Below are 27813 nucleotides of genomic sequence, written 5' to 3' on the forward strand. Positions count from 1 at the left end.
GTGTCTTATAAAATGCTGCATAATGCAACCAATGGGTTTTCTTCTACAAACTTGATTGGTGTGGGTAGTTTTGGCTCTGTGTTTAAGGGTATCCTTGATGGTGAAGACGGCACTATTGTTGCAATCAAAGTATTAAATCTTCAAAACCCGGGAGCTTGCAAAAGTTTCGTGTCAGAGTGTAAAGCCTTGAGAAACATCCGTCACAGGAATCTTGTAAAAGTCATAACTTCTTGCTCAAGTATTGATTTCCAGGGAAATGACTTCAAAGCTCTTGTCTAGGAGTATATGCCAAATGGGAGTCTTGAGAAGTTGTTGTATCCAGCTCCAGATACCGTACAAGGGCAACCCAAAATTCAGGACCTCTCCCTCCTTCAGAGAATAAACATTGCAATTGATGTGGCATCTGCAATAGATTACCTCCATCATCATTCCCATGAGCCTATCATCCATTGCGATCTAAAGCCGAGCAATATTCTTCTAGACGATGACATGACAGCCCATGTTGGGGATTTCGGGCTAGCAAGGGTTCTTACAAAATTCTCAAATCCTAATCAAAGTAGCTCAGTCGGAGTAAGAGGAACAATAGGCTATGTAGCCCCAGGTAACCACAAGATTTGTTAATTTCAACTATAATGAAATATGATATACTTTGAAATATAATTTTTATGAATTGCAGAGTATGGGCTTGAAAGTGGGGTATCGACAAATGGAGATGTCTACAGTTATGGGATCTTGTTGTTAGAGATGGTAACAAGGAAGAAACCTACCGACCTTATGTTTGAAGGAGACTTCAACCTGCACAATTTTGCCAGAATGGCTTTGCCTGACCGGGTGATGGAGATTGTGGATCCTATTCTTCTAAATGATGAAGAAGGGGTATCTGGTACCAACCATAGGCAGAGGGAAACAAGCAACAACATTAAAAAGGAATGTTTGGTTTCTATGGTGAGGATTGGAGTGGCATGTTCAATGGAATCACCGCAAGATCGAATGAATATAACAGGTGTTGTAAACGAACTAAAATCAGCCATGAACAACCTTCTCAAGTTCAACAGGCAACAAGGTAAATAAGAGTGAAAACAGATTTCAAAACAAAAGCCTTTCTTTTTGATAATGATGTAAAATCTTCCACAACGTTGCTTCTGATTCTTTTTATTGATTACAGGATTCTGAAGTTAATATCATCAGCAGATTCTTGTTTTGGACAAGGAAGAAGATGATAGGGCAATTAACTAGGAGTTTTCTGGGCTACGTATTTTATGTATTTGTTCGCATTTTAATGCTAAATCCATTTTAATAAAGTTTCGTTGTCAACTTTTTTTCTGCTGAATTTTATTTTCTGTATCTATCTACTCTCGTATCTTTAAAAATGTATAATAGTTTAAATTTCTTATTGTTATGGTGGAATGTTTGGTTCAAGGTTGGAATTGAATTTAAATCTGGCTTGAGCTAAGATCTTGGCCATTTCTTTTTCATCGTTAGTTGGATGTTTCAATCGATGTGTTTTTATTCTTGAAATTACGAAATCTAATTCGTTTATATTGAAATAATTACATGAATGGTTCAGATGCCCTGCAATTTGTAATTGAATTTTATTTCATAAATTATGAAGAAAAATTAAGAGAAACTGAAAAGGGAAAAATGAACGATGGGGCTTCGAGAAATGCAAATTATTATGACCTTCATGATGTTCTTATAGAGGAAGAGGTTAATTTCTTGCTTTCATGCCCTCATTAGTCTTTATTTCAAAGAGCAATTGAAATTGTGCCACCCAAGGTATGGTGCAAAAACACTTTTTCACTCGTAATTAGTATAAATAACTTTTCTCACCCAAATGATAACTCTGTTAACGGAAGAATTATAATAGAAGGGTAGAAAAGTAATTTTATGAAATAAAAAAATTAATTGACTGAACTAGCATTGGGCTCGATGCATGCAAAGAGTGAGATGTATTTTTATCTGCCCAGGGCAAAAATCATCTAGTGCAAACATTGAAGAGTAATTCTTACATCATCTAAGCTATTATTTTTGTCTAGTATAATGCTATATATATGAAACAATTTTATATAAATTCTCTAAGGTTGAAGAATAATGGTCTTATCTCTCTCATATAGGGTAGGATAGTCTGAACATAAATTGATTCGAATTCGATTTAAATTTATATTAATTAACTTGAATTCAAACTAGTTGAAAATTCGTCGAAAAGTCATTAACGGTATAAATGATGACGAAGATTTTAGCTAAATCTAAACTGTACCATCAAAGTGAAATCCTAGCGTAAATTTGACTCAAATCAAATTAAAATAAGAGGACTTAATTAAGATCCAGCCCTACTCCCATCTTTTACTGTCTGGGACAATAGTTGAACGGTGATATTTGGATTGAAGCATTTACCATCACTGTGTATCACAAATTTAATAAAAAAATGACTTGAGACAAGCGATTCAAGAAACACTGTCAACACCTACTATGTCAAGCTCTATCATTTTCACAACTTCTAGTCAGCTCGCATCCATCCATAATGCCTTGTGGAAGACGCTGACTGCAACTTTCCATAATGCTTAGTGGAAGACGCTGACTGTAACTTTCCACACTCCCAAGTCCCAGTGGAATATAATGACTTTCGCAAAATTCTTTGTGGAAATTTACTGGTGGAATCATCATTTCTTTAGTAGAAAATCAAGATGAATGTGAGACTAGAGTCCACTCAAATTTGACTAAAATTAGAAAATGATCAATTTCTACTGTATACCAAAAAGAAATTGAGTAATTTGAAATATGAATTTAGGTATAAACAATATTTCTGAGCAAAGCTTATTTTGTTTGAAGCTTTTTGCATAACCTTCATTTAGACAAAAGCAATCGATTTTTATGCGAATCCTTCAACAAGTAATTTACGAACTTAAAAGGAAAGGTACACAAAGAAACAGAGAAGGATATTATAAAATAGCTATTAAATCGGGAAAACAAGATGAAACAAAGGCTTTTACAATATAATCCTGAAAGCAACTATTTAAAAGAATGAAATTGAATCCAAGAAAATGAGACAGTAAGAGTCAACCCACCGTATAAATTCAGAGGTGAAGGTGGACAAAATAATGTCTATCCTGTCACACTGGAGAAGAACAGTTGAAGTGGGCAATCAACTTCATTTCTTCAAAGTTGGTTGACGGTGAAAATTAACTTTATCAAGAAACCAGAATTTCTACTCCAGAAGACACGGCAGTAGTGGAAATCTGAGAGGAAGAAGGCAGGAGTAGCCCTATAAACAATCATTAAGGCAAGCCCCAGAGCATGCCTTCCCAGCTTTAGACATGAGTAAAAAGATCTACGGTTCAGCTTACTTTCAAAATATGTAATGTACAGATAGATCTCTCTATGGACAACCCAGATTACAATTACAACAACCCGCAAATTTGCAGGTAATGGCTTATGAAAAAGGCATGTATGCTCACCTACTAATTTAAAAAAATTTTAAAAAAGGAAACAAATTTGATTTGTTTTCCAAAACCATAACAGTTCCAAGGACTACCCAATATTTTGTCTCTCTTAGTTCTCAAATAATTTTGTTTCATTTTAATATTATGTCAACTATATATATATATATATTGAGCAATGTTATGTATACCTATTTTTGGTACACAATTCATGTAGACAATGATGTGTTATCATGTAATTAAATGATTTTAAAACATGTGTTATCATATGATAAACAAACATCCAATTACATGATAACACCTCATCTGTGTACATAAATTGTGTACCAAAAATGGGTGCACATAGTTTTATTGATATATATTTTCTTAAATTCATATAAATATTAAAATATGGATCGTAAATTAAATGAACTTAATATTTTTTACATTTTGACAATTTAAAATATCAATACTTTGATAAAATAATACAGTCATAACTATCACTATCTAAAAAAAATAAATAAGTAAATCAAGAAACCAAGATTTCTACTACTCCAGAAGACACGGCAGTGGAAATGTGAGAGGAAGAAGGTAGGAGTAGCCCTAAAAAGAAACATTAAGGCAAACATGCCTTCCCAGCTTTAGAGATGAGTAAAAAGATGCACAGTTCAGTTTACTTTCAATTCTTTCTTCTTTGCATCACTCTGATGCATGTTACAAGTTTAACAACATCTAGACAACTGGCTGAAAACGAAACGGATCTTGTTGCTTTGGAGAGCTTCAAGAAAAATATTATCCATGATCCTCAAGGGGTCCTGAATTCCTGGAATGATTCTCATCATTTCTGTGAGTGGCAGGGCATTACATGCGGCCGCAAACATAGAAGAGTCACCGTGCTAGACCTAAATTCAAGAGGTTTAATTGGGTCTCTGACACCTTACATCGGCAACCTCAGCTTCCTGAGGGATATTAGAATGTATAACAACAGCCTCCAAGGTGAAATCCCTGACGAAATCGGCAACCTGTGGAGGTTGGAATATTTATCTCTGAAAAATAACTCACTGGTGGGTGAAATTCCAGCCAACTTGTCCCGTTGCTCTAAATTAACATCATTGCGTTTAGGTTATAACAATCTAGCGGGGAAAATTCCATCGGAGTTGGTCTCCTTGTACAATCTCAAAGTAGTAACTCTACACGAGAACAAGTTGACAGGAGGCATCCCAGCTTTTCTTGGGAACCTTTCCTCCCTGGAACTAATATCCATTTGTTGCAATGGATTGGGAGGAGTTATTCCAGAATCATTGGGTCGACTTAAAAGTTTAACAAAGCTCGGACTTGGCGGAAACAACCTCTTCGGTACAGTCCCTCCTTCCTTGTACAATCTTTCCTTCCTGGAAATTTTTTCTGTGTCTGAGAATCAACTTTATGGAAGTATTCCAACAAATTTAGGGCTTACACTTCCTCAACTTCAATATTTTCAAATCTCAGAAAACTTATTTAGTGGATCCATACCAGTTTCTTTGTCCAATGCTACAAAACTTCAGGCCATTGACATAAGTAATAACAATTTATCTGGAAAACTGCTAGTTGATTTTGGACGCATGAAAGATCTTGGATACTTGTATGTTGAACGGAATAATTTAGGAAGCAGTGCAGGCGATGATACGAGTTTCATCGATTCTTTGGTCAACTGCAGCAATTTGCGGCGTTTGACTTTATCTGAAAACCAACTCAGAGGAGCATTACCCTATTCGTTAGCCAATCTGTCTAAACTCGAAGAACTAATCATTGACACCAATCATTTGTATGGAAGCATCCCTCCAGGGATAGGTAACCTTGTTAACTTGGATAAATTAGTTATGCACAATAACCAATTTACAGGCACACTTCCCATAGAAATGGGTAAGCTTCTGAAATTAGGGCGGATGACTTTTTTCAACAACCAACTTTCCGGAAATATTCCTTCCTCTCTGGGAAACTTGACGCTGCTTATTGAACTTCGTATAAGCAACAACAAGTTATCAGGAGTCATTCCTTCTAGTCTAGGAAATTTGAAACAGTTGGCAGTTCTGGAACTTCATCAAAATAACCTCAACGGTACCATACCAAAAGAGGTCTTCAATATAACCTATCTGTCAATTTCACTAAATTTAGCCCAAAACCATTTGGTAGGTACCATACCTCCAAACATCGGTAATTTGAAAGTTCTATCAAATTTGGATGTGTCTCATAATAACTTGTCTGGCAAAATTCCAACTGAAATCAGTCTTTGTTCTAACCTTGAATTCCTTAAAATGGAGGACAACTTTTTTCATGGATCTATTCCTCCGTCTTTGAGTTTTTTGAAAGGTGTTCGAGATATTGATCTTTCTAATAATAATCTGTCTGGGAAAATTCCAAAATTCTTGGAGGTTCTTCCTCTTGAGAATCTAAATTTATCATTCAATAATTTTGAGGGGGAAGTACCAGTGAAGGGAGTTTTCTCCAATGCAAGTGCAATATCCATCTTTGGAAACAGTGATAAACTTTGTGGGGGCATAGCTGAACTTCATCTACCCAGATGCACCAATGATCTCTCCAAGAAAGAACGGATCTCTTCTGCATCCAAAGCACTGATCTCAATTGCAGCTGCCATATTAGGATTAGTCATGGTGTTGTTCTTAATCTTTTGTTTGCGCTGGAAGAGAAGAGAAAATCAACAATCTGAATCTAAACCCAGGTTGGAAAAAGCACTGTTGAAAGTGTCTTATAAAATGCTACATAATGCAACCAATGGGTTTTCTTCTACAAACTTGATTGGTGTGGGTAGTTTTGGCTCTGTGTTTAAGGGCATCCTTGATGATGAAGGCGGCACTATTGTTGCAATCAAAGTATTAAATCTTCAAAACCCAAGAGCATCCAAAAGTTTCATGTCAGAGTGTAAAGCCTTGAGAAACATCCGTCACAGGAATCTTGTAAAAGTCATAACTTCTTGCTCAAGTATTGATTGTCAGGGTAATGACTTCAAAGCTCTTGTCTACGAGTACATGTCAAATGGGAGTCTTGAGAAGTTGTTGCATCCAGCTCTAGAAACGGAACAACAACAACCCGAAATTCAGAATCTCTCCCTTCTTCAGAGAATAAACATTGCAATCGATGTGGCCTCTGCAATAGATTACCTCCATCATCATTCCCATGAGCCAATCATCCATTGTGATCTAAAGCCGAGCAATATTCTTCTCGACGATGACATGACAGCTCATGTTGGGGATTTTGGGCTAGCAAGGTTTCTTACAAAATTCTCAAGTCATAATCAAAGTAGCTCAGTCGGAGTAAGAGGAACAATAGGCTATGCAGCCCCAGGTAAGCACAAGATTTGTTAATTTCAACAATAGTGAAAGATGATATACTTTGAAATATAATTCTTGTGAATTGCAGAGTATGGGCTTGGAAGTGAGGTGTCGACAAATGGGGATATCTATAGTTATGGGATCTTGTTGTTAGAGATGGTAACAAGGAAGAAACCTACAGACCTTATATTTGAAGGAGACTTCAACCTGCACAATTTTGCCAGAATGGCTTTGCATGACCGGGTGATGGAGATTGTGGATCCTATTCTTCTAAATGATGAAGAAGGGTTATCTGGTACCGACCATAGGCAGAGGGAAATAAGAAACATCAGAAAGGAGTGTCTTCTTTCTATAGTGAGGATTGGAGTGGCATGTTCAATGGAATCAGCGCAAGATCGAATGAATATAACAAGTGTTGTAAACGAATTAAAATCAGCCATGAACATCCTTCTCAAGTTCAACCGGCAACAAGGTAAATAAGAATGAAAACAGATTTCAAAACAAAAACCTCTCTTTTGGATAATGATGTAAAATCTTCCACAACATTGCTTCTGATTCTTTTTATTGATTACAGGATTATGAAGTTAATATCATCAGCAGATTCTTGTTATGGACAAAGAAGAAGATGATAGGGCAATTAACTAGGAGTTTTCTGGGCTACATATTTTATCTATTTGTTTGCACTTTAATCCATTTTAATGAAGTTTCGTTGTCAACTTTTTTAATTCTGAATTTTATTTTCTATGTCCGTCTGCTCTCGTATCTTTAAGAATGTATAATAGTTTAAATTTCTTATTGTTACGTTGGAATGGTTGGTTCAAGGTTGGAATTGAATCTAAATCTGGCTGGAGCCAAGATCTAGGCCATTTCTTTTTCATCATTGGTTGGATGTTTCAGTCAATGTGTTTTTATTCTTGAAATTGCGAAATCTGATTTGTTTATATAGAAATAATTAATGAATGGTTCAGATGCCCTGCATTTGTAATTGAATTTTATTTCATAAATTGTGAAGAAAAATTAAGAGGAGCTAAAACGGGGAAAATGAAAGACAGCGCTTCGAGAAATGCAAATTATTATGACCTTACTGATGTTCTTATAGAGGAAGAGGTTAATTTCTTGTTTTCATGCCCTCTTTAATCTTTATTTCAACTTCGAAATTGCCTAATGATTTATCTTCGTTTCTTTTGCTTGGTTTCAGCTCATCCCTGTTGTGTTCCATAAGTCAGCTAAGGGAGTGAGTTGACCCCAGTGCTGAAAAAGACTGTGTCAGTTGACTGGATTTTGGTGGAAATTGATGTTCAATGACTTTACCATAATATATTTTGTTTTTGGTGGTTGTTCTCTGGTTGAAGAAGATGCAAAGGTAGAGCTTCCATTTTGGCTTGCTCAGGAGTTATGTTTGAGGCAAGCTGTATCAATAAATGTTCCAGTTTGTTTCAACCAAAAGTAATTGCCATAATAGGTTTTTAAGTTGATTTTGCTTATTTTGTGAATGATGTGGAACTTGTATGGAAACTTTCTAGCAAGAACTGGCCTTTGTTTATCAAAGAGCAATAGATTTCCTATTCCAATGCATTATTGTATAAGATTTTCCCGTGTATAACATTTTTTGTTTGCTGCATGCGCTGGTTTTGTTTACTAGTCCAACTAGGACAAATATCTTTATCAAAGTCTTCAACAATCTGTTATTCTCACTGTGTTTCCTTGATCCCTCCCTCCCAACCCTTTTGCTTTTCTGGGTGGCCAAAACCTTCTCAGGAATTAGGTGGTTTTAACCAAGTTCTACGATCATAATTTATTCTTGTCCTTTTGTTCAAATGAATGTATGAAGAATGGTGTATATATTTATGTGATGATGAACGTGAATCTGAAGATGTAAATATTCATTTACTTCTCTAGTCTTGTTTGTTTATATTTTTCAATTTAATACTAGAACAAGGCAGGAAATCCAAGCTGATGCTGCAAATGTGGATGTGAGATCTTGGTGTCCCTACTTCTATGAATTTGGTTGTAAGATAACACCATAGTGAGTTTTTGGTCCTCACTAACTTTTTTACACGCATATTCGAATGCAGATAATCGGGTTTTCTTGGTCCTTCTTTTACTTATTTCTATAACGTGTTCTCCCATTCTTCTGTTCCATTATAGTAAACTGATATCATTGTATTTGTTGTTTTAATTTGGAAAAAAAGCAATGCCTTAAATGTTTTGATGTTATTACAAATTTTCAATGTCATGCTTCACTGCTTTTTCAGAACATAGTTTATCTGGTTATTTTTCAATAAACTATCTGATGTAGCCTCTAGTTTTTTCCTAGTTTCAGCATCTTATTCAAACTATGAATCTTATTGAAGGAATAGAGCTAAACTTGCAATTTCATGTCTTGGGATGGAAGAAAGGATGAGGTCAGTCCCCTGTCTCAGTAGATAAATATGTTTGTTAGAGATAGGATTCACTGGAATGCGAATGTTGAAAACAATAGAGTGAAATGAGAAATGAACTGGACCACCTTTTCATGTTTTTATCATCGTAAATGTTGGGAAGCTTATATCAAGCGTGTGAACCTAGTAATGCATTTGGTTGATACTTCTTTTGTTCCTCTGTCTCTAACATAATGATTATTCTCTGTTACATCAAATCCAGGAAGAGCACATTTAACATATATTAAGTTATGTAGGATGGATGGTACATACTTGTAAGAAGTTAACATCAAGCAATTCATCAGCAGTTTTAGTTGCAAGCTATATGGCTTTGAAATTTGAAGTTGGGCTAATCAATTTTCAAGTTCCCAACTTGAAATTCTCTGAGCTCTTCATTACTTAGCTCTTGTTTTTATGGACAGGGTCTGTGATAGAACAATTAGAAAGATGCTCTTGTCTACATTTCGGATGAGGTATAAGGAGATCTTAACCAAGGCACACACTGTAGCGTATGCAGTGGCTTCCAAATTCTTGTCAGTTTTAACAAAAGAAGAAACTAACTGTGAGATTCCTTTTGCTACTGCTTATCTTCACGTCATAACATTTGTTTCGGCAATGATGATAAAATGCTTCTGCCTATGCAGTGTATGAAGCTGCACAGAACTCCATGGCAGCCTTCAAGAAATACGGGATAGGTTGCCCCAGATTTCATTGGGCTTCAGTTCTTGGGAGGAAGAGGAAACCACTCTCTGAGTAGGTGCTTTCCTTAACCATGTGAGTCTAATTTGTTAGTGTAAGTATGATGCATGAGGTTTCATACATGAGTAATGTAACATAGTGAGTAGCACTTGAGAAAGATTTTAAGAATTTACAGGTTTCTTTGACCTTTTCCAATGATAGTAGTGTCTATATTTTTCTTAAGTAATATAGAAGAAAAGCCTACCGCTGTGGGTTAGTAATTTGCCAATGGCTAGGTATATGGGTATTTATTTATTAAAATTTTGAAGCCCTTGTCTATGGCTTAATAGACAAAACTGCCTGTGAGATTTGGATATTGAGTGAAGAAGATCAAAAGATCAAAAAATAAAGTTAATCAAGAAAGAAAAGAACTTTGATAAATACAACATAACAGTTAGTGAAAATACCTAAAAAATTCTTCATTAATTATCTTGAGAACTTTACAAAATATCTATTTAACTAAAACAAACTAATAATGACATATCTTTTCACCTATACCATTGAATCATAACCAATCTACCTTCAACTCACATCACCACGGTTGACTTCTAACAACTTACCAGATAACAGACCAAACTCACTACTATTCATCACTGATCTTGCTTAAACAAACTTCAACAATTCAGTAAAGTCAAAGAGAAGGAGAAAAGAAAGAGTAGGAGAATAGAAAAGGAACCTAGTTGTACACAGATTTTTCCTGACTCAATGTACTTAAAAATTTCTTGAACGTGCCTCTTCTTTGTCTAAAACCGGTGCGTTTTGCTTTAGGAATTTTATTTCAAAACGCACCGCCGTGAACTCATCTTTTTAGACCATCAAGTATTTGGGCTTCTTTACTAAAGTCAATGCTGCTCTCCTCCATCATTAGGCCTCATATTTCAACACTTCAACAAAACTTTTCCTTGACACTACCTTCCCATGTAACTGGGGTCTGGTTTATGTTGTTAAACGTCATTCAAAAATAGTACTGAATAATAAATTGAAAGAAACAAATTGTTTCTTGAGATATCTTTAGAAAAATACACAGAATTTTGAAATCTCCTAGTTTTGACTGTAGTATAATACTAGTATTCTCTGCTCCCGAAGAATGAGATTGGACATGAATTGGGTAGTTGGTTTGGGTAATTTTTACGTGTTATTTGGATTGTATCATTATCTGAATTGCTCATATAAATTTGATTGAAAGCTGCAATTGAAGAAGGTGACTACTCAGAGACTTATCACAGCCAAGCACATTAACTGTTGTAATCAGAAACAAGAGCTGAACAAAATTGAAGAAATTGAGACAAGCATTAGTATATTGAGATAACTAATTGCTATAAGCACATAAGCATTAGTATATTGGAATGTTTCATGATGCTTTTATTGGAGTTGAATGAGAGTCTTATATAGGCCTATAATGAGAGAGAAACAAAAACAGGGGAAACCGACTTAGCACAACTTGGTCCCATTCCATATGATAAACCAAAAGTATACAGGATAAAACCAAAATCTATTATTTGCGAAATATTAGCACAAACCTCTCGTTATTGTTCGTTGAATTTGCAACTAAAAACTATTAAAACATCGTAAATTGTTGTGTCTTCTAAGTGATTTGTAGTATATGCTTGTTTTCAAAAACATTTACAGAAACAACACTAACTCATGGTAGAAAAGACAAACATAAACATAGCATGAACATGTATGCAACAGAAAGACAAGGGAAAATATTTATATGAAATAAATGTTCCATTGCAAATCTAATAAAAAATTACAAGAGACAAGAGATTGAAGAAACACTGTCAAGATTTACTGTGTTAACTGTTAAGCTCTAAACTTTTCAAAAGTTCAAGTCAGCTAGCAACTGTCCACTATAATGCCTTGTGGAAGACGCTGACTGCAACTCTCTGATGCATGTTACAAGTTTAACAACAACTAGACAACTGGCTGAAAACGAGACGGATCTTGTTGCCATTATTTGGTAGGCAGAAGGAAACAAGAAACAACATCAAAGAGGAATGTCTGGTTTCAATGGTAAAGATTGGAGTGGCATGTTCAATGGAATCACCGCAAGATCGAATGAATATAACAGTTGTGATAAACGAACTAAAATTTGCCATGAACATCCTTCTCAAGTTTCACAGGCAACAAGGTATGCAAGAGTGAAAAAGATTTCAAAAACAAAAACCTCTCTCTTTGATTTTTCTGATTCTTTTTTATCAACTACAGGATTATGAAGGTGAAACCATCAGGAGTCGGTTATCTTGGATAAAGAAGAAGGCAGTTTTGAGTAGGCAATTGGATTGAGGAAAACCTCTATAATCACATGTTGTGCACATAGCATTGTGTTTTTATCTATTCTGCTTGCGTTTTAATGCTAAATACTTTTTAATGAAGTTTGTGTTAGAGAATTGAGGCTCTTTGTGTCATTTTACATAATATTTACAAAATAGTAGTCAAAACAGTAAGTATGTTTTGGTAAAAATGCTTAATGATCCTTAATATTAGGATTTTTGTTGATTTTTTGGTTGAACAAATCAATCTTGCTGATGTCATGTACTGTTCTTGGATGTATGTATAACTCATTTTATGAAAATTAAAAGCAGATTTGAAGTCCATCAGCTTATCTTTTTCTCATTCTTTCTTTCTCTGTTTTTTCTCTGCTCTCCATAAGTTTGCTGGATCTGAAAATTTCCAGATCCCTTTGAGTTTTATAAAACTCTTGTTTAATTCCTACTACAATATCATGGTATCAGAGCATGTTTAATGATCTTAAGGGGCTGTATTAGAAGAGAAAAAAAAGAAACCCTCACCTCATAACTCCTTCATCTAAGCTCACGATGGCCTCATCCTCTTCAAACCTTTGACCACCTCTCTATAATGGTGACTGTTATCATATTTGGGCTATAAAAATGAAAGCTTTTCTAAAAGGAGTAGGTCTTTGATAGTACGTTGAAGAGGATAAGTTACCTCCTCAATTGGGACCCAATCCCACCTTAAATCAACTCAGAATACATGAAGAAGAGATGACTAAGGCTCCTAAAGCTCTTTCCATAATACACCAAGGAGTCACATATGTTATTTTTACAAAAATAGTTGATTGTGATACTACTAAACAAGCTTGGGATAGACTCAAAGAAAACTCTCTTGGAAATGAGAGATCAAGGCAAATGCATGTCTTAAATCTCAGGAGAGAATTTGAGACTTTGAAAATGAGGGAAATTGAAACCATAAAGGAGTATGCTGATAGAGTGATGAAGGTAGTCAACCAAATAAGATTGATTGGAGAGACACTTACTGATCAAAGAGTTGTGGAAAAGATTTTAGTGAATATTCCAGAGAGGTATGAATAAAAAATTTCCTCTCTTGAAGACTCTAAAAATCTCTCTGAACTTACTTTAACAGAGGTGGTAAATGCCTTTAAAGCTTTAGACCAGAGAAGAGCTTTAAGACAAGAAAAATCAACAGAATGGGCTTTTAATGTAAAGCACCAAGAGAAAACTCTCGGCAGTGGCTTGGGTAGAAAGCAAGGCCTGGAGAAAAAGGAGGAAAAAAGGGAGAAAGGAAAACAGTAGGAAAAGAAAACAAAGTTTGCTCCTTGTCCTTACTACAAGAAGAAAAATCATACTCCAATTTTTTGTTGGTTTAGGCCTAATGCAAAATGTAAGGTCTGCAATCAACAAGGTCATATGGAAAAAGTTTGCAAAAGCAAAAGAAATCAACAAGGACAACAAGTCAGAGTAGCAGAGAAGCTTGAGGAATCAAGTGAAAATTTGTTTATTGCCTCTTATTGTGCAATAAGCAACAAAAAAGGTGAATGGCTGATTGACAGTGGGTGTACTAATCATATGACTTTTGATCTTGATGTCTTCAAGGAGTTAAACAAATCCTACTCTTCAAAAGTCAGGATTGGAAATGGTGAACTGGTTAATGTTCAAGGCAAAGGTACTACTGTTATTGAAACTTCACAAGGTATAAAGCTCATTCAAGATGTTCTTTATGTATCTGATATAAGTCATAATTTGTTAAGTGTAGGACAAATGTTAGAGAAAGGATATTCTCTTCATTTTTTAGATCATGCCTACACTATAAATGATCCTATAGGAAATAAAGTAATGACAATAAACATGATAGAAAAAAACTTTGTCATAAATTGGAATCAAACCAGTTTAAATGCCTTTTACCATCTAGAAAGTGATTCAACATTATGACATAAGAGGTTTGGTCATTTTGGCTATTCTACCTTGAAGAATATGCAAAATAGTGATCTTGTGTTGAACTTGCCTCCTATTAAAATTCCAGAACATGTATGTGATGCATATCATCTTGGGAAGCAAACAAAATTACCTTTTTCAAAAGGCAAATGAAGGGCTAGTGAGAAACTTCAGTTGATTCACACTGATTTGTGTAGACCTATGAGTGTGCAGTCATTGAATGACAGCCTATACTTCATGTTTTTCATAGATGACTTCTCTAGATATTTCGTTGGATTTATTTTCTAAAACATAAATCAAAAGCCTTAGAAGTATTCAAAGAATTTAAAGCTGTTGTTGAAAAACAAACAGGAAACAAAATTAAAATGCTCAGATCAGACAATGGTGGTGAGTTCACTTCAAATGCATTTGCTTTATTTTGTAAACAAGAAGGGATTATGCATCAATTGACCACTCCTTACACTCCATAGCAAAATGGTGTGAGTGAGAGGAAGAATAGGTCAGTGATGGACATGCCAAGATGTCTAATGATTGAAAAAGGGTTACCAAAAACTTTTCGGGCTGAAGTAGCAAATACATCAGTTTACTTGTTGAACATGCTGCCCACTAAAGCCTTGAATAATGTAACTCCCTTTGAAGTTTGGCATGGTTTTAAACTATCAATTGATCATCTCAGAGTATTTAGGAGTGTATGTTATGCTCTTGTGCCAAGTGAGAAAAGAAGCTAGTTAGATAACAGATCAAAACAAGGGATTCTTGTAGGCTACAGTTAATAGAAGTGTTAAAATTGATGAGCTAGCTGCATGAAATTGGGAAAGAAATGAAGCTGTCTTGACTGATTCCACTTAGACTACTTCAACCAGCTCTCAATTTGAAAATGAGCATGATGATGATGGTGATGAGAAGGATGTATCAATTAGAAGAACCAGATCCCTTACAGATATTTACAACAGGTGCAATGTAGCCTTACTTGAGCCTCATTCTTATGAGGAAGCTGTAAAGAAAATTCAATGGAGAAAAGCCATACAAGAAGAAATCAACATGATTGAAAATAATAAAACATGGCAGCTTGTGAAGAGACCTAAAAATCAAAAGGTCTTGGGTGTCTAATGGGTTTATACAATTAAATCTAATCCTGATGGCACAATCAACAAGCATAAAGCAAGGTTAGTTGTAAAGGGATACTTGCAACAATATGAAGTTGACTTCACTAACACCTTTGCACCAGTTGCAAGGTATGGAATAGTTAGAATGTTGTTGGCATTGGCTACAAAATTGAATTGGAAAGTTTACCATCTGGATGTGAAATCTGCATTCCTTAATGGTATGTTGAATGAGGAAATTTTTATTGAGCAACTAGAAGGTTTTAAAGCTTCAAGCAAGGAAGATAAGGTGTATAAATTGTACAAGGCTCTTCATGGCCTAAAACAGGCTCCTAGAGCCTGGTATAGTCGAATTCATGCATATTTGCTATAGCAGGGATTTAAATGTAGTGAAAATGATGCAACTCTGTACGTAAAAATGATTGGAAAGGAAGTAAAGCTTATAGTCTCTCTTTATGTTGATGACCTCTTGATTACAGGAGGAGACTTGAACTTTATTGTTGAGTTTAAGACTTGTATGAAATCTGAATTTGATATGTCAGATTTGGGAGAAATGAAGTACTTCCTTGGACATGAGATTGAGCAAAATGATCATGGCATTTTCTTATCACAAAAGAAGTATGCTCTGGAGCTGCTAAAGAAGTTTAATTTAGACAGTTGCAAATTAGTGTTTACACCCCTTGTTATGAATGAAAAATTGGTCAACAATGATGGAGAAGAAAAGGTTGATGCTTCTGTCTATAGAAGCTTGGTTGGAAGCTTGCTCTATTTGTCTTCAACAAGACCTGATATTATGTTTGCTGCTTCCATGTTATCAAGGTTCATGTTTTCTCCTAACATATCACATTTTCGTGCAGCTAAATGAGTTCTAAGGTATATAAAAGGGAGTGCAAATTGTGGTCTATGGTACTCAAAAAACCAAAGTGGAAGTTTGGTTGCATACTCAGATAGTGATTGGGGAGGAAGTGTTGAAGACTTAAAAAACACTTTCGGCTATTGTTTTTCCTTTGGAAATGCTGTTGTTTTCTCATGGAATTCCAAGAAGCAAGATGTAGTTGCACAATCCTCAGTTGAAGCTGAGTATATAGCTGTTGCAAATGCTACAAATCATGTTGTATGGCTCAAGAAAATTCTAGCAGACATGGGACAATCAAAGGGTGAAAGTGTTCCTCTATTTATGGATAATAAATCTGCCATTGCTATAGCACAAAATCTAGTCCAGCACAATAGAACAAAGCACATGAATGTTAAGTTTCATGCACTGAGAGAAGCTGAAAAGAATGGAGAAATTAGTCTTCATCATTGCAACTCAAAAGACCAATTGATAGACATCTTTACCAAGACACTCTCAAGACCTCAATTTGAATTCCTTAGAGCTAAACTGGGTGTTGTGGACAAAGACCTCAAAGGAGGAGTGTTAGAGAATTGAGGCTCTTTGTGTCATTTTACATAATATTTACAAAATAGTAGTCAAAGCAGTAAGTGTGTTTTGGTAAAAATGCTTGATGATCCTTAATATTAGGATTTTTGTTGATTTTTTGGTTGAACAAATCAATCTTGCTGATGTCATGTATTGCTCTTGGATGTATGTATAACTCATTTTACGAAAATTAAAAGCAGATTTGAAGTCCATCGGCTTATCTTTTTCTCTTTCTTTCTTCCTCTGTTTTTCCTCTGCTCTCCATAAGTTTGCTAGATCTGAAAATTTCTAGATCCCTTTGAGTTTTATGAAACTCTTGTTTAATTCCTACTACAATATCAGTTTATACTATTTATGTATAAATTAAATTTAAAGATTTATATTAATTCAATAAGAACATAAGTTTATATTTGTTATTAAACTATCCATGCATCTCAATTTATTGATACAAACTAACTTTTAAGTTAACATTGTTCTTGAACTTTAGGCCTTTATAGGTTAAACCAAAATAATAATAATAATAATAATTTGGATAATTCATTTCACACTAAAAACTTCAAATGTATAAATAAAAATAATAAAACTATATACATAAGTAATAGATATAATTTTATATAAAAGTCATAATATATCACTATGTAATTAAATATTATTTTATCTTTCGTTTAAAATTATTCAATAAAATAATAACATATCATTGATTGTATACATATATGGTTAATTTTGTATAAATATACCATGTACATTGTATACGTACATGGTCAACCCTGTCCAAAATTAATTCCTAATTTTGTAGAGAAAACAAAGAAAATTGCTTCCGTAGCGTATAGGTTTCTAACTACATTAACCCCTTGTTCTTTTTTATTTATCAAAAGCCCCTAAATTTTACTTAAATTTTATAACACCAAACTTATTGTACACCGCAACGCAAATTATAAAATCTCTAATTTTCGCAATCTTAAGTTTCCCTCCCATTTTACCTCATATTTTTACTCTCCATCCATTGGTCATCTAAGCAAACATGAAACACAAGCAAGATCGGAGAGAACAATTGAGGTACTTTGAATTTTCCTTTTTTAAATTCCAAATTTTATCTAAAAATTGAAATTCTCAGTTCGTCGTCAACTTTTTTTCTTTCATCTGCTCTACTATATGATTTCGTATCTTTAAGAATGTATTATAGTTTAAATTCTTGTTGTAACGGCCGAATGGTGGGTTCAAGGTTGGAATTGAATCTAATTCTGGCTTAGAGCTAAGATCTAGGCCATTTCTTTATAATCGTTTGTTGGATGTTTTAGTCGATGTACTTTTAGTCTTGAAATTGCGAAATCTGATTCGTTTTTTTCGAAGGAATTACATGAATGGTTCAGATCCTTTGCATTTGTAATTGAGTTTTTTATGTTTTGATCTCCAGTTGTTAAAAAATATCTCATAAGTTGTGAAAAAAAAAAAAATGAGAGAAGCCCAAAAAGCAAAAAATGAACGATCGGGCTTCAAGAAATGCAAATTATTATGACCTTAACGATATTCTTATAGAGGAAGACGTTAATTTCTTGTTTTCATACCCTCATTAGTCTTTATTTCAACTTTAAAACTGTTTAATGGTTTTTCTTTTCTTTTGCTCGGTTTTAGCTTGTCTCTGTTGTGTTCCAGAAGTCAGCTAACGGAGTGCTGAAAATGACTGTGTCAGTTAACTGGAGTTTGGTGGAAACTGATGTTGAATGATTGTATCATAATATATTTTGTTTTTGGTGGTTGTTCTTAGGTTGAAGAAGGTGCAAAGACAGAGCTTCCATTTTGGCTTGCTCAGGAGTTATATTTTAGGCAAGCCTGTATCAATAAATGTTCCAGCTTGTTTCAACCGAAAGTAATTACCATAGTAGTTTCTAGCTCTATTCTTATATTTTATAAAAGATAGTAATAGCAATGAATTCATTAAAAGTTTACGTGCAGGAAGGATTTTTATCTTTATTTTGGTTATAGTGTGAATGATGTAGAGTGGGTATGGAAACTTTTTAGTAAGAACTGGCTTTTGCTTATCAAAGAGCAATAGATTTCGTATTCTAATGCATTATTATACATGATTTTTCTGTGTATAATATTTCTTGGTTTTGCTGTCCTATGTCGGTTACTTGTGTTTACTAGTCCAACTAAGTCAAATTTCTTTATCAAGGTCTTCAACAATCTGGTATTGTTCTTATTGTGCTTCTTTGATACCTCCCTCCCATCCCTTTTGCTTTTCTGAGTGGCCAAAACCCTCTCAGGACTTAGGTGGTCTTAACCAAAGTTCTACAACCACGATTTCTTGCAAAATTGTCGTTTGTTCAAATGAATGTATGAAAAATGATGTATGTTTTTATGTGGTGAATGTGAACCTGAAGATGTGAAGACAAATGAATGTTAACGCTAAAGACAAATGACTGTTTACGAGCAGTTAATAATTCTCTGGCATTGCATATTGCTCCACTACCTTGTGCCTTTTATTTAGTGTTGATTTTCGAGTTGATCTTTGGCATTGAGCTTTTACTGTATTATGTTATAGTGATTCAGTTGCAATTATATATATTGTTATTGCTGGTTAAATAATTAAATAAATTCAACCGCTTGGGTGGTTGAAATATTGTTTTGACAGATGCAGGGATCTTCTCTTGATATGTTCATGATCATCGGAGAAGTTTCTTCAAAGGCAGTCATTGAGGCAAAGATGTCACAGAGTAAACCCTTGTTAAATTATTTGAGTATCTGGTTGGAGGAGATGTACTTGGAAGCTCGACTTTTCAGTATACAGATATTCTTGTGGCTGTTACAGTTCGGGAAAGCTCTTTCTTTGTGAAGTTAATAACTACACATATTCAGTTCCAAATACCATTGCACTACTAATTCTCAGATTCCTTGCCTCCGTGGATGAGATCTCTGCATCAACAAGCAGGCTTGGATTATGGATTGAAACATTTGTTTTTTAAATTTTCGAAGGAACATTGATAAAATGATTTTTTTATGTAACTGGGGGTCTGGTTTATGTTTTTAAACGTCATTCAATGATACTACTGAATAATAAACTGAAAGAAACAAATTGTTTCTTGAGATATCTTTAGAATAATACACAGAATTTTGAAATCTCCTAGTTTTGACTGTGGTGTAATACTATCATTCTTTGCTCCTGAAGTGCGGGATTGGACATGAATTGGGTAGTTGGTTTGTGTAATTTTTCCATGTTATTTGCACTGTATCATTGTCTGAATTGCTGATATAAATTGGATTGAAAGCTGCCGTTGAAGAGGGTGACAACTCAAGAGACTGATCACAGCTAAAGTCTAAACACATTAACAGTTGTATTCAGAAACAACAGCTAAACAAAACTGACGACGGAAAAATGGGCTAATCTTTCTATTAATGTAAATGACTGCATTAGTGTTTGATTCTTGCATTTGAAGAGAGCTTCAAGCTACAAAAAGGGAAACTAGTAGATGTTTTTATTTTTGTCATACTAAATTGTACAAATTTCATCTGTGTTAAAGGGGTTTTTTTCTTTTTAATTCAAAAAGTTAGGTTTTCGGTTTTCATATTAAATTTGATGGAGTTCGGAGTTGTTTGGTTAGTGAAATTGTAGATGTTGTTTGGGGTAAGCTAAATACCCAACTTAATTTGGAATTGTTGAACACCCAACTTTCAGTTTTAATTTTTTATTCTAAACTTACCTTTTTCGGATAGATTTCCGTTCTAATTTTAATGAAACAATCAGTTTTAGTTTCACCATTTGAAGAAATCATAACTAACCTATTCCGACCTGATTCAAAATATGTAATGTATAGATAGACCTCTCTGTGGACAACCCAGATTAAAATTACAACCACCCCCAAATTTGCAGGTCATTGCTTATGAAAAAGGTATGCATGCTCACCTACTAATGTTAAAAAAGGAAACAAATTTGATTTGTCTTCCAAAACCATAACAGTTCCAAGGATTACCTAATATGTTGTCTCTCTTAGTTCTCAAATAATTTTGTTTCATTTTAATTTTTTGTCAACTATACATATATATATTTTTTGGAATTCATATAAATATTAAAATATGGATCCTAAATTAAATGAACTTAATATTTTTATTATTTTGACAATTTAAAATATCAATACTTTGACAAAAGAATAGTCATAACTGTCATCATTTAAAAACAAAAAAACAAAAATCAATAATGTGAGAGCATATTTCTTTCAAACAAAAAAAAAATTAGGGATAAAATGGTTTCGACTTGTTTTACACGAACATTATAATTCTCGTTTAACATGTGTAAGTTGAAATAATATTAGACATCTCCATAGACATATAACACTGCAAAAAAATGTCCCAATACTTAAAATGACAACAAAAAATTTCCATGGCAAAGTTAAGATAACAAGGCCTTGATCGAAATTCCTAGCTGGCCCTTGTCGAGGTATCATGGAAACAACCCGTAAATAAGATATTGAGAGAACTAATTGGGATAAGCAATAAGTTAATACATTGGAATGTTTCTTGATGCTTTTATTCGGGGTGAATGAGAGCCTTATATAAGCTTACAATGAGAAAGAAACAAAATCTTGGGAAATCAACTTAGCACAACTAACAGCACTTCTCAATCGTGCCAACAAACGGAAACCGCAGAAACACTCGTGCTTGGATGATGAAGATTTATTTAAAGCAACAACTAAATGGTATAGAGGATTTCAACAAAATAGTCTCGAAACAAATATATATAGAAAGACAAGGACAAATATAGTTATAAATAATCTAATAAAAAATATATACGAGACGAGATTCAAGTAACACTGTCATGTCAAGTTCTAAACTTTTCTAAATTTCCAGTCAGCTTGCAACTTTCCATAATGCTTTGTGGAAGACGCTGACTGCAACTTTCCATAATGCCTTGTGGAAAACGCTGACTGCAACTTTCCTTTATGCCTTGTGGAAGACGCTGATTGCAACTTTCCATTATGCCTTGTCCAAGACGCTGACTGCAACTTTCCACACTCCCAATGGAATATAATGACTTCCGCAACCTTGCAAAATTCTGTGTGGAAATTTACTCGTAGAATCATCATTTCTTCACTACAAAATCATGACGAAAAGACAATAGAGCCCACTTAAATTTAACTAAAATTGCAAATTGATCAATTTCTACTGTATAGCAAAAAGAATTTTAGTAATTTGAAATATGAATTAAGGTATAAAACAATATTTCTAAACAAAGCTTCATTTATTTGAAGCTTTGACATAACCTTCATTTAGACAAAAGCAACGAAACGGGTGAAAATATAATCAAACAGACAACGATTTCGAATTTATGAGATTAATAAAAATTGGTACACAAAATCACAATAGGAGGATTCTATAATTATTTTACACACAATTCATTTGAGTTTCAACTTAATATTAATTTTGATAACATAATTGTAGTTTTTTTATGTGAATCCTTCAACAAGTAATTTATGAACTTAAAAGAAAGGTAAACAAAGAAACAGAACAAGATTTTATAAATAGTTATAGAATCGAGTTAAAAAAAGATGAAAACAAAGGCTTTTACACTATCCTGAAAGAAACTATTTACAAGAAATTGACTGAATCAAAGATAATGAGACAGCAAGTGTGATGGCACCATAGAAATTCAGAGGTGAAGGTCCTACCAGTCTGGAGAAGAACAGTTGAAGTGGGCATTTCAACTTTATATTTTCAAAGTTGGTTGTTGGTGAAAATTAACTATATCAAGAAACCAAGATTTCTACTACTTCAGAAGACACGGCAGTGGAAATCTGAGAGGAAGAAGGTAGGAGTAGCCCTATAAAGAAACATTAAGGCAAACATGCCTTCCCAGCTTTAGAGATGAGTAAAACGATGCACAGTTCAGTTTACTTTCAATTCTTCCTTCTTTGCATCACTCTGATGCATGTTACAAGTTTAACAACATCTAGACAACTGGCTGAAAACGAGACGGATCTTGTTGCCTTGGAGAGCTTCAAGTCAAATATTATTCATGATCCACAAGAGGTCCTGAGTTCATGGAACGATTCTCAGCATTTCTGTGAGTGGGAGGGCATTACATGCGGCCGCAAACATAGGAGAGTTACCATCCTAGACCTAAATTCAAGAGGTTTAGTTGGGACTCTGACGCCTTACATCGGCAACCTCAGCTTCCTGAGGATTATTAAAATGTAGGGAAATTTTAAAAAATGGCCAAAATGCCCTCCCATTAAGCAAAAATACCCAAAATCACTATTTTCAAGTCAAAATGCCCAAAATCACTGTTCTAAAAAAAAAATGCCTATGACTTTTTTTAATACCAAAACTACCCTTTCCCTCATATTTATATAACTCTCCCACTTACTTTGGGGTTTTAATGTAATTTTAGATAAATATGAGAGGTTTTTGGATATTTTACATTATAAAGTCATTTTGATATTTATTTATTTATTTCAAACTTTTTCTAAAATGTCAAAATTACCCTTCCCTTCATTTATATAACTCCCCTCACTCATTATGGGGGTTAAAATAATTTTAGATAAATATGAGGGGTTTTTGGATATTTCACATTGTAAAGGCATTTTCATTTTTCAACTTTTAGAATTCGAATTTCACCGTTTTACAATATATCGAATCGTATTTTTCAGATTTCTGAAGGATTTTCCGTTTGTTGCCATTCTAGGGTTTTTCAACTTTTATAATTCGAATTTCAGTTCCGTTTTTTTGGATTTCATCGTTTTACGAGATATCGACTCGTATTTTTCAGATTTCCGAAGGATTTTTCGTTTGTTGCCATTCTAGGGTTTTTCAACTTTTAGAATTCGAATTTCAGTTTCGTTTTTTCGGATTTCACCGTTTTACAAGATATCGACTCGTATTTTTCAGATTTCTGAAGGATTTTTCGATTGTTGCCATTCTAGGGTTTTTCAACTTTTAGAATTCGAATTTTAGTTGTGTTTTTTCGAATTTCACCGTTTGACGAGATATCGACTCGTATTTTTCAGATTTCCGAAGGATTTTCTGTTTGTTGCCATTATAGGGTTTTTCAACTTTTAGAATTTGAATTTCAGTCTGTTTTTTCGGATTTCACCGTTTTACGAGATATCGACTCGTATTTTTCAAATTTCTGAAGGATTTTTCGATTGTTGTCATTCTAGGGTTTTTCAACTTTTAGAATTCGAATTTTAATTCAGTTTTTTCGAATTTCACCGTTTGACGAGATATCGATTCGTATTTTTCAGATTTTCGAAGGATTTTCCGTTTGTTGCCATTCTAGGGTTTTTCAACTTTTAGAATTTGAATTTCAGTTCCGTTTTTCGGATTTCACCGTTTTACGAGATATCGACCCGTATTTTTCAGATTTCTGAAGGATTTTTCGATTGTTGCCATTCTAGGGTTTTTCAACTTTTAGAATTCGAATTTTCATTCAGTTTTTTCGAATTTCACCGTTTGACGAGATATCGACTCGTATTTTTTAGATTTCCGAAGGATTTTCCGTTTGTTGCCATTCTAGGGTTTTTCAACTTTTAGAATTTGAATTTCAGTTTCGTTTTTTCAGATTTCACCGTTTTACGAGATATCGACCCGTATTTTTCAGATTTCTGAAGGATTTTTCGATTGTTGCCATTCTAGGGTTTTTCAACTTTTAGAATTCGAATTTAAGTTCAGTTTTTTCGAATTTCACCGTTTGATGAGATATCGACTCGTATTTTTCAGATTTCCGAAGGATTTTTCGATTGTTGCCATTCTAGAGAATTTATTTATAAGATCTCGTCGCAAATTATAAGATCTCGCATTTTCGCAATTTTAAGTTTCCCTCCCATTTTACCTCATATTTTTACTCTCCATCCACTGGTCATCTAAACAAACATGAAACGCAAGCAAGATCGGAGAGAACAATTGAGGTACTTTGAATTTCTCTTTTTTAAATTCCAAATTTTATCTAAAAATTGAAATTCTCAGTTCGTTGTCATCTTTTTTTATTTTATCTGCTCTACTATATGGTTTCGTATCTTTAAGGTTGGAATTGAATCTAATTCTGGCTTAGAGCTAAGGTCTAGGCCATTTCTTTATAATCGTTTGTTGGATGTTTCGGTCGATGTATTTTTAGTCTTGAAATTGCGAAATCTGATTCGTTTATTTCGAAGGAATTACATGAATGGTTCAGATCCTTTGCATTTGTAATTGAGTTTTTTATGTTTTGATCTCCAGCTGTTAAAAAATATCTCATAAATTGTGAAAAAGAAATTGAGAGAAGCCCAAAAAGTAAAAAATGAACGATCGGGCTGCAAGAAATGCAAATTATTATGACCTTAACGATATTCTTATAGCGGAAGACGTTAATTTCTTGTTTTCATACCCTCGTTAGTCTTTATTTCAACTTTAAAATTGTTTAATGGTTTTTCTTTTCTTTTGCTCGGTTTTAGCTTGTCTCTGTTGTGTTCCAGAAGTCAGCTAACGGAGTGCTGAAAATGACTGCGTCAGTAAACTGGAGTTTGGTGGAAACTGATGTTGAATGATTGTATCATAATATATTTTGTTTTTGGTGGTTGTTCTTAGGTTGAAGAAGGTGCAAAGACAGAGCTTCCATTTTGGCTTGCTCAGGAGTTATATTTTAAGCAAGCCTGTATCAATAAATGTTCCAGCTTGTTTCAACCGAAAGTAATTACCATAGTAGTTTCTAGCTTTATTCTTATATTTCATGAAAGATAGTAATAGCAATGAATTCATTAAAAGTTTGCATGCAGGAAGGATTTTTAACTTGATTTTGGTTATGTTAGGACTTAATAAATAATAATAATAATAAATAAAATATATTTGGATTAGGATAATATATTTCATTTAATTATAAGATATTTATAATAGGATATTTGATTTGATTAGGTAAATATTTGATTTGATTTAGATGATATTTGAGTTGATTAGGATAAATATTTAATTTGATCTAGATAATATTGGAATTTAAAATTTAAAATATTGGGAGTATAAATATGAGTGATTGGAGGAGAGAAAGGGAAAGAAAAAGAAAAACATTGTTAATTTGGTATTTGTGTAGCCTTTGGCTAATTTGGGAGAGGAAAGACACTTCTAATTGTTTTTGGGAGGAGTTGACACCTCTGTTGTCAACACTATTTTATTAATACTAATAATATTTGAGTTGGTTCCTATCAGGTTATAGTGTGAATGATGTAGAATGGGAATGGAAACTTTTTAGTAAGAACTGGCTTTTGCCTATCAAAGAGCAATAGATTTCGCATTTTAATGCATTATTATACATGATTTTTCTGTGTATAATATTTCTTGGTTTTGCTGTCCTACGTCGGTTACTTGTGTTTAACAGTCCAACTAAGTCAAAATTCTTTATTAAGGTCTTCAAGAATCTGTTATTGTTCTTATTGTGCTTCTTTGATACCTCCCTCCCATCCCTTTTGCTTTTCTGACTGGCCAAAACCCTCTCAGGACTTAGGTGGTCTTAACCAAGTTCTACAATCACGATTTCTTGCAAACTTGTCGTTTGTTCAAATGAATGTATGAAAAATGATGTATATATTAATGTGGTGAATGTGAATCTGAAGATGTGAAGGCAAATGAATGTTAATGCTAAAGACAAATGACTGTTTACGAGCAGTTAATAATTCTGTGGTATTGGATATTGCTCCACTACCTTGTGTCTTTTATTTAGTGTTGATTCTCTTGAGTTGATCTTTGGCATTGAGCTTTTACTGTGTGATATTATAGTGATTCAGTTGCAATTATATATATGGTTATAGCCGGTTAAATAATTAAATAAATTCAACCGATTGGGTGGTTGAAATGTTGTTTTGACAGATGCAGGGATCATCTCTTGATGTGATTATGATCATTGGAGAAGTTTCACAGAGTAAATCGGTGTTAAATTATTTGAGTATCTGGATGGAGGAGATCTACTTGGAAGCTCGACTTTTCAGTATCCAGATATTCATGTGGCTTTTACAGTCCCGGAAAGCTCTTTCTTTGTGAAGTTAATAACTACACATATTCAGTTCCAAATACCATTCCTGAGATATCTTTAGAATAATACACAGAATTTTGAAATCTCCTAGTTTTGACTGTGGTCTAATACTATTATTCTTTGCTCCTGAAGTACGGGATTGGACATGAATTGGGTAGTTGGTTTGTGTAATTTTTCCATGTTATTTGCTCTGTATCATTGTCTGAATTGCTGATATAAATTGGATTGAAAGCTGCAGTTGAAGAGGGTGACAACTCAAAGACTGATCACAGCTAAAGCCTGAACACATTAACAGGTGTATTCAGAAACAAGAGCTAAAAAAACTGAAGGAGGAAAGATGGGCTAGTCTTTCTACTAATGTACAAGACTGCATTAGTGTTTGATTCTTGCATTTGAAGAGAGTTTCAAGCTAGAAAAAGAGAAAATAGTAGATGTTTTTATTTTTGTCATACTAAATTGTACAAATTTCATTTGTGTTAAAGGGTTTTTTTTTTTTTTTAATTCAAAAGTTAGGTTTTCGGTTTTCATATTAAATTTGATGGTGTTTGGAGTTGTTTGATAAGTGAAATTGTAAATGTTGCTTGGGGTAAGCTAGATACCCAACTTAATTTGGAATTGTTGAACACCCAACTTTCAATTTTAATTTTTTATTCTAAACTTACCTTTTCTGGATAGGTTTCCGTTCAAATTTTAATGAAACAATCAGTTTTAGCTTTACCATTTAAGAAATCATAACTAACCTAATTTAGATAGACCTATCTATGGACAACTTAGATTAAAATTACAACAACCGGCAAATTTGCAGGTCATTGCTTATGAAAAAGGCATGCATGCTCACCTACTAATTTTAAAAAAAGGAAACAAATTTGATTTGTTTTCTAAAACCATAACAGTTCCAAGGACTACCCAATATTTTGTCTCTCTTAGTTCTCAAATAATTTTGTTTCATTTTAATATTTTGTCAACTATATTTTTTTTCTTGGAATTCATATAAATATGGATCCTAAATTAAATCAACTTAATAATTTTTATTATTTTGACAATTTAAAATATTAGTACTTTGATAAAAGAATACCGTCATAACTGTCACTATTAAAAAAAAAACAAAAATCAAGAATATAAAAGCATATTTCTTTCAAATTAAAAATATATATATTGAAGATAAAATGGTTGGACATGTTTTATAGGAACATTATAGTTTTAGTTTAA

At 33.6% G+C, this 27813-nt stretch overlaps 1 protein-coding gene, 1 long non-coding RNA gene and 2 pseudogenes across 2 annotated transcripts; all 4 read left to right on the top strand.

The window, feature by feature from the left end:
- The first annotated feature begins 9 nt into the window (after positions 1-9).
- LOC123192250 lies at positions 10-7495 on the top strand (annotated as a pseudogene).
- LOC123192251 (probable LRR receptor-like serine/threonine-protein kinase At3g47570) lies at positions 6082-6918 on the top strand. Its single transcript, XM_044604731.1, has one exon. The coding sequence runs from the start codon at positions 6170-6172 to the stop codon at positions 6776-6778; it is 609 nt and encodes a 202-aa protein (XP_044460666.1). The 5' UTR covers positions 6082-6169; the 3' UTR covers positions 6779-6918.
- Positions 7496-7746: 251 nt separating the features above from the next.
- On the top strand, positions 7747-10016 carry LOC123192252 (annotated as a pseudogene).
- Positions 10017-17599: 7583 nt separating this feature from the next.
- On the top strand, positions 17600-19707 carry LOC123192253. Its single transcript, XR_006496843.1, has 3 exons — positions 17600-17675; positions 18385-18486; positions 19252-19707. It is a non-coding gene; the product is annotated as an uncharacterized LOC123192253 (long non-coding RNA).
- Positions 19708-27813: the final 8106 nt, after the last annotated feature.

The sequence above is a fragment of the Mangifera indica genome, chromosome 12, assembly GCF_011075055.1.
Source record: "Mangifera indica cultivar Alphonso chromosome 12, CATAS_Mindica_2.1, whole genome shotgun sequence".
Classification (NCBI taxonomy): domain Eukaryota; kingdom Viridiplantae; phylum Streptophyta; class Magnoliopsida; order Sapindales; family Anacardiaceae; genus Mangifera; species Mangifera indica.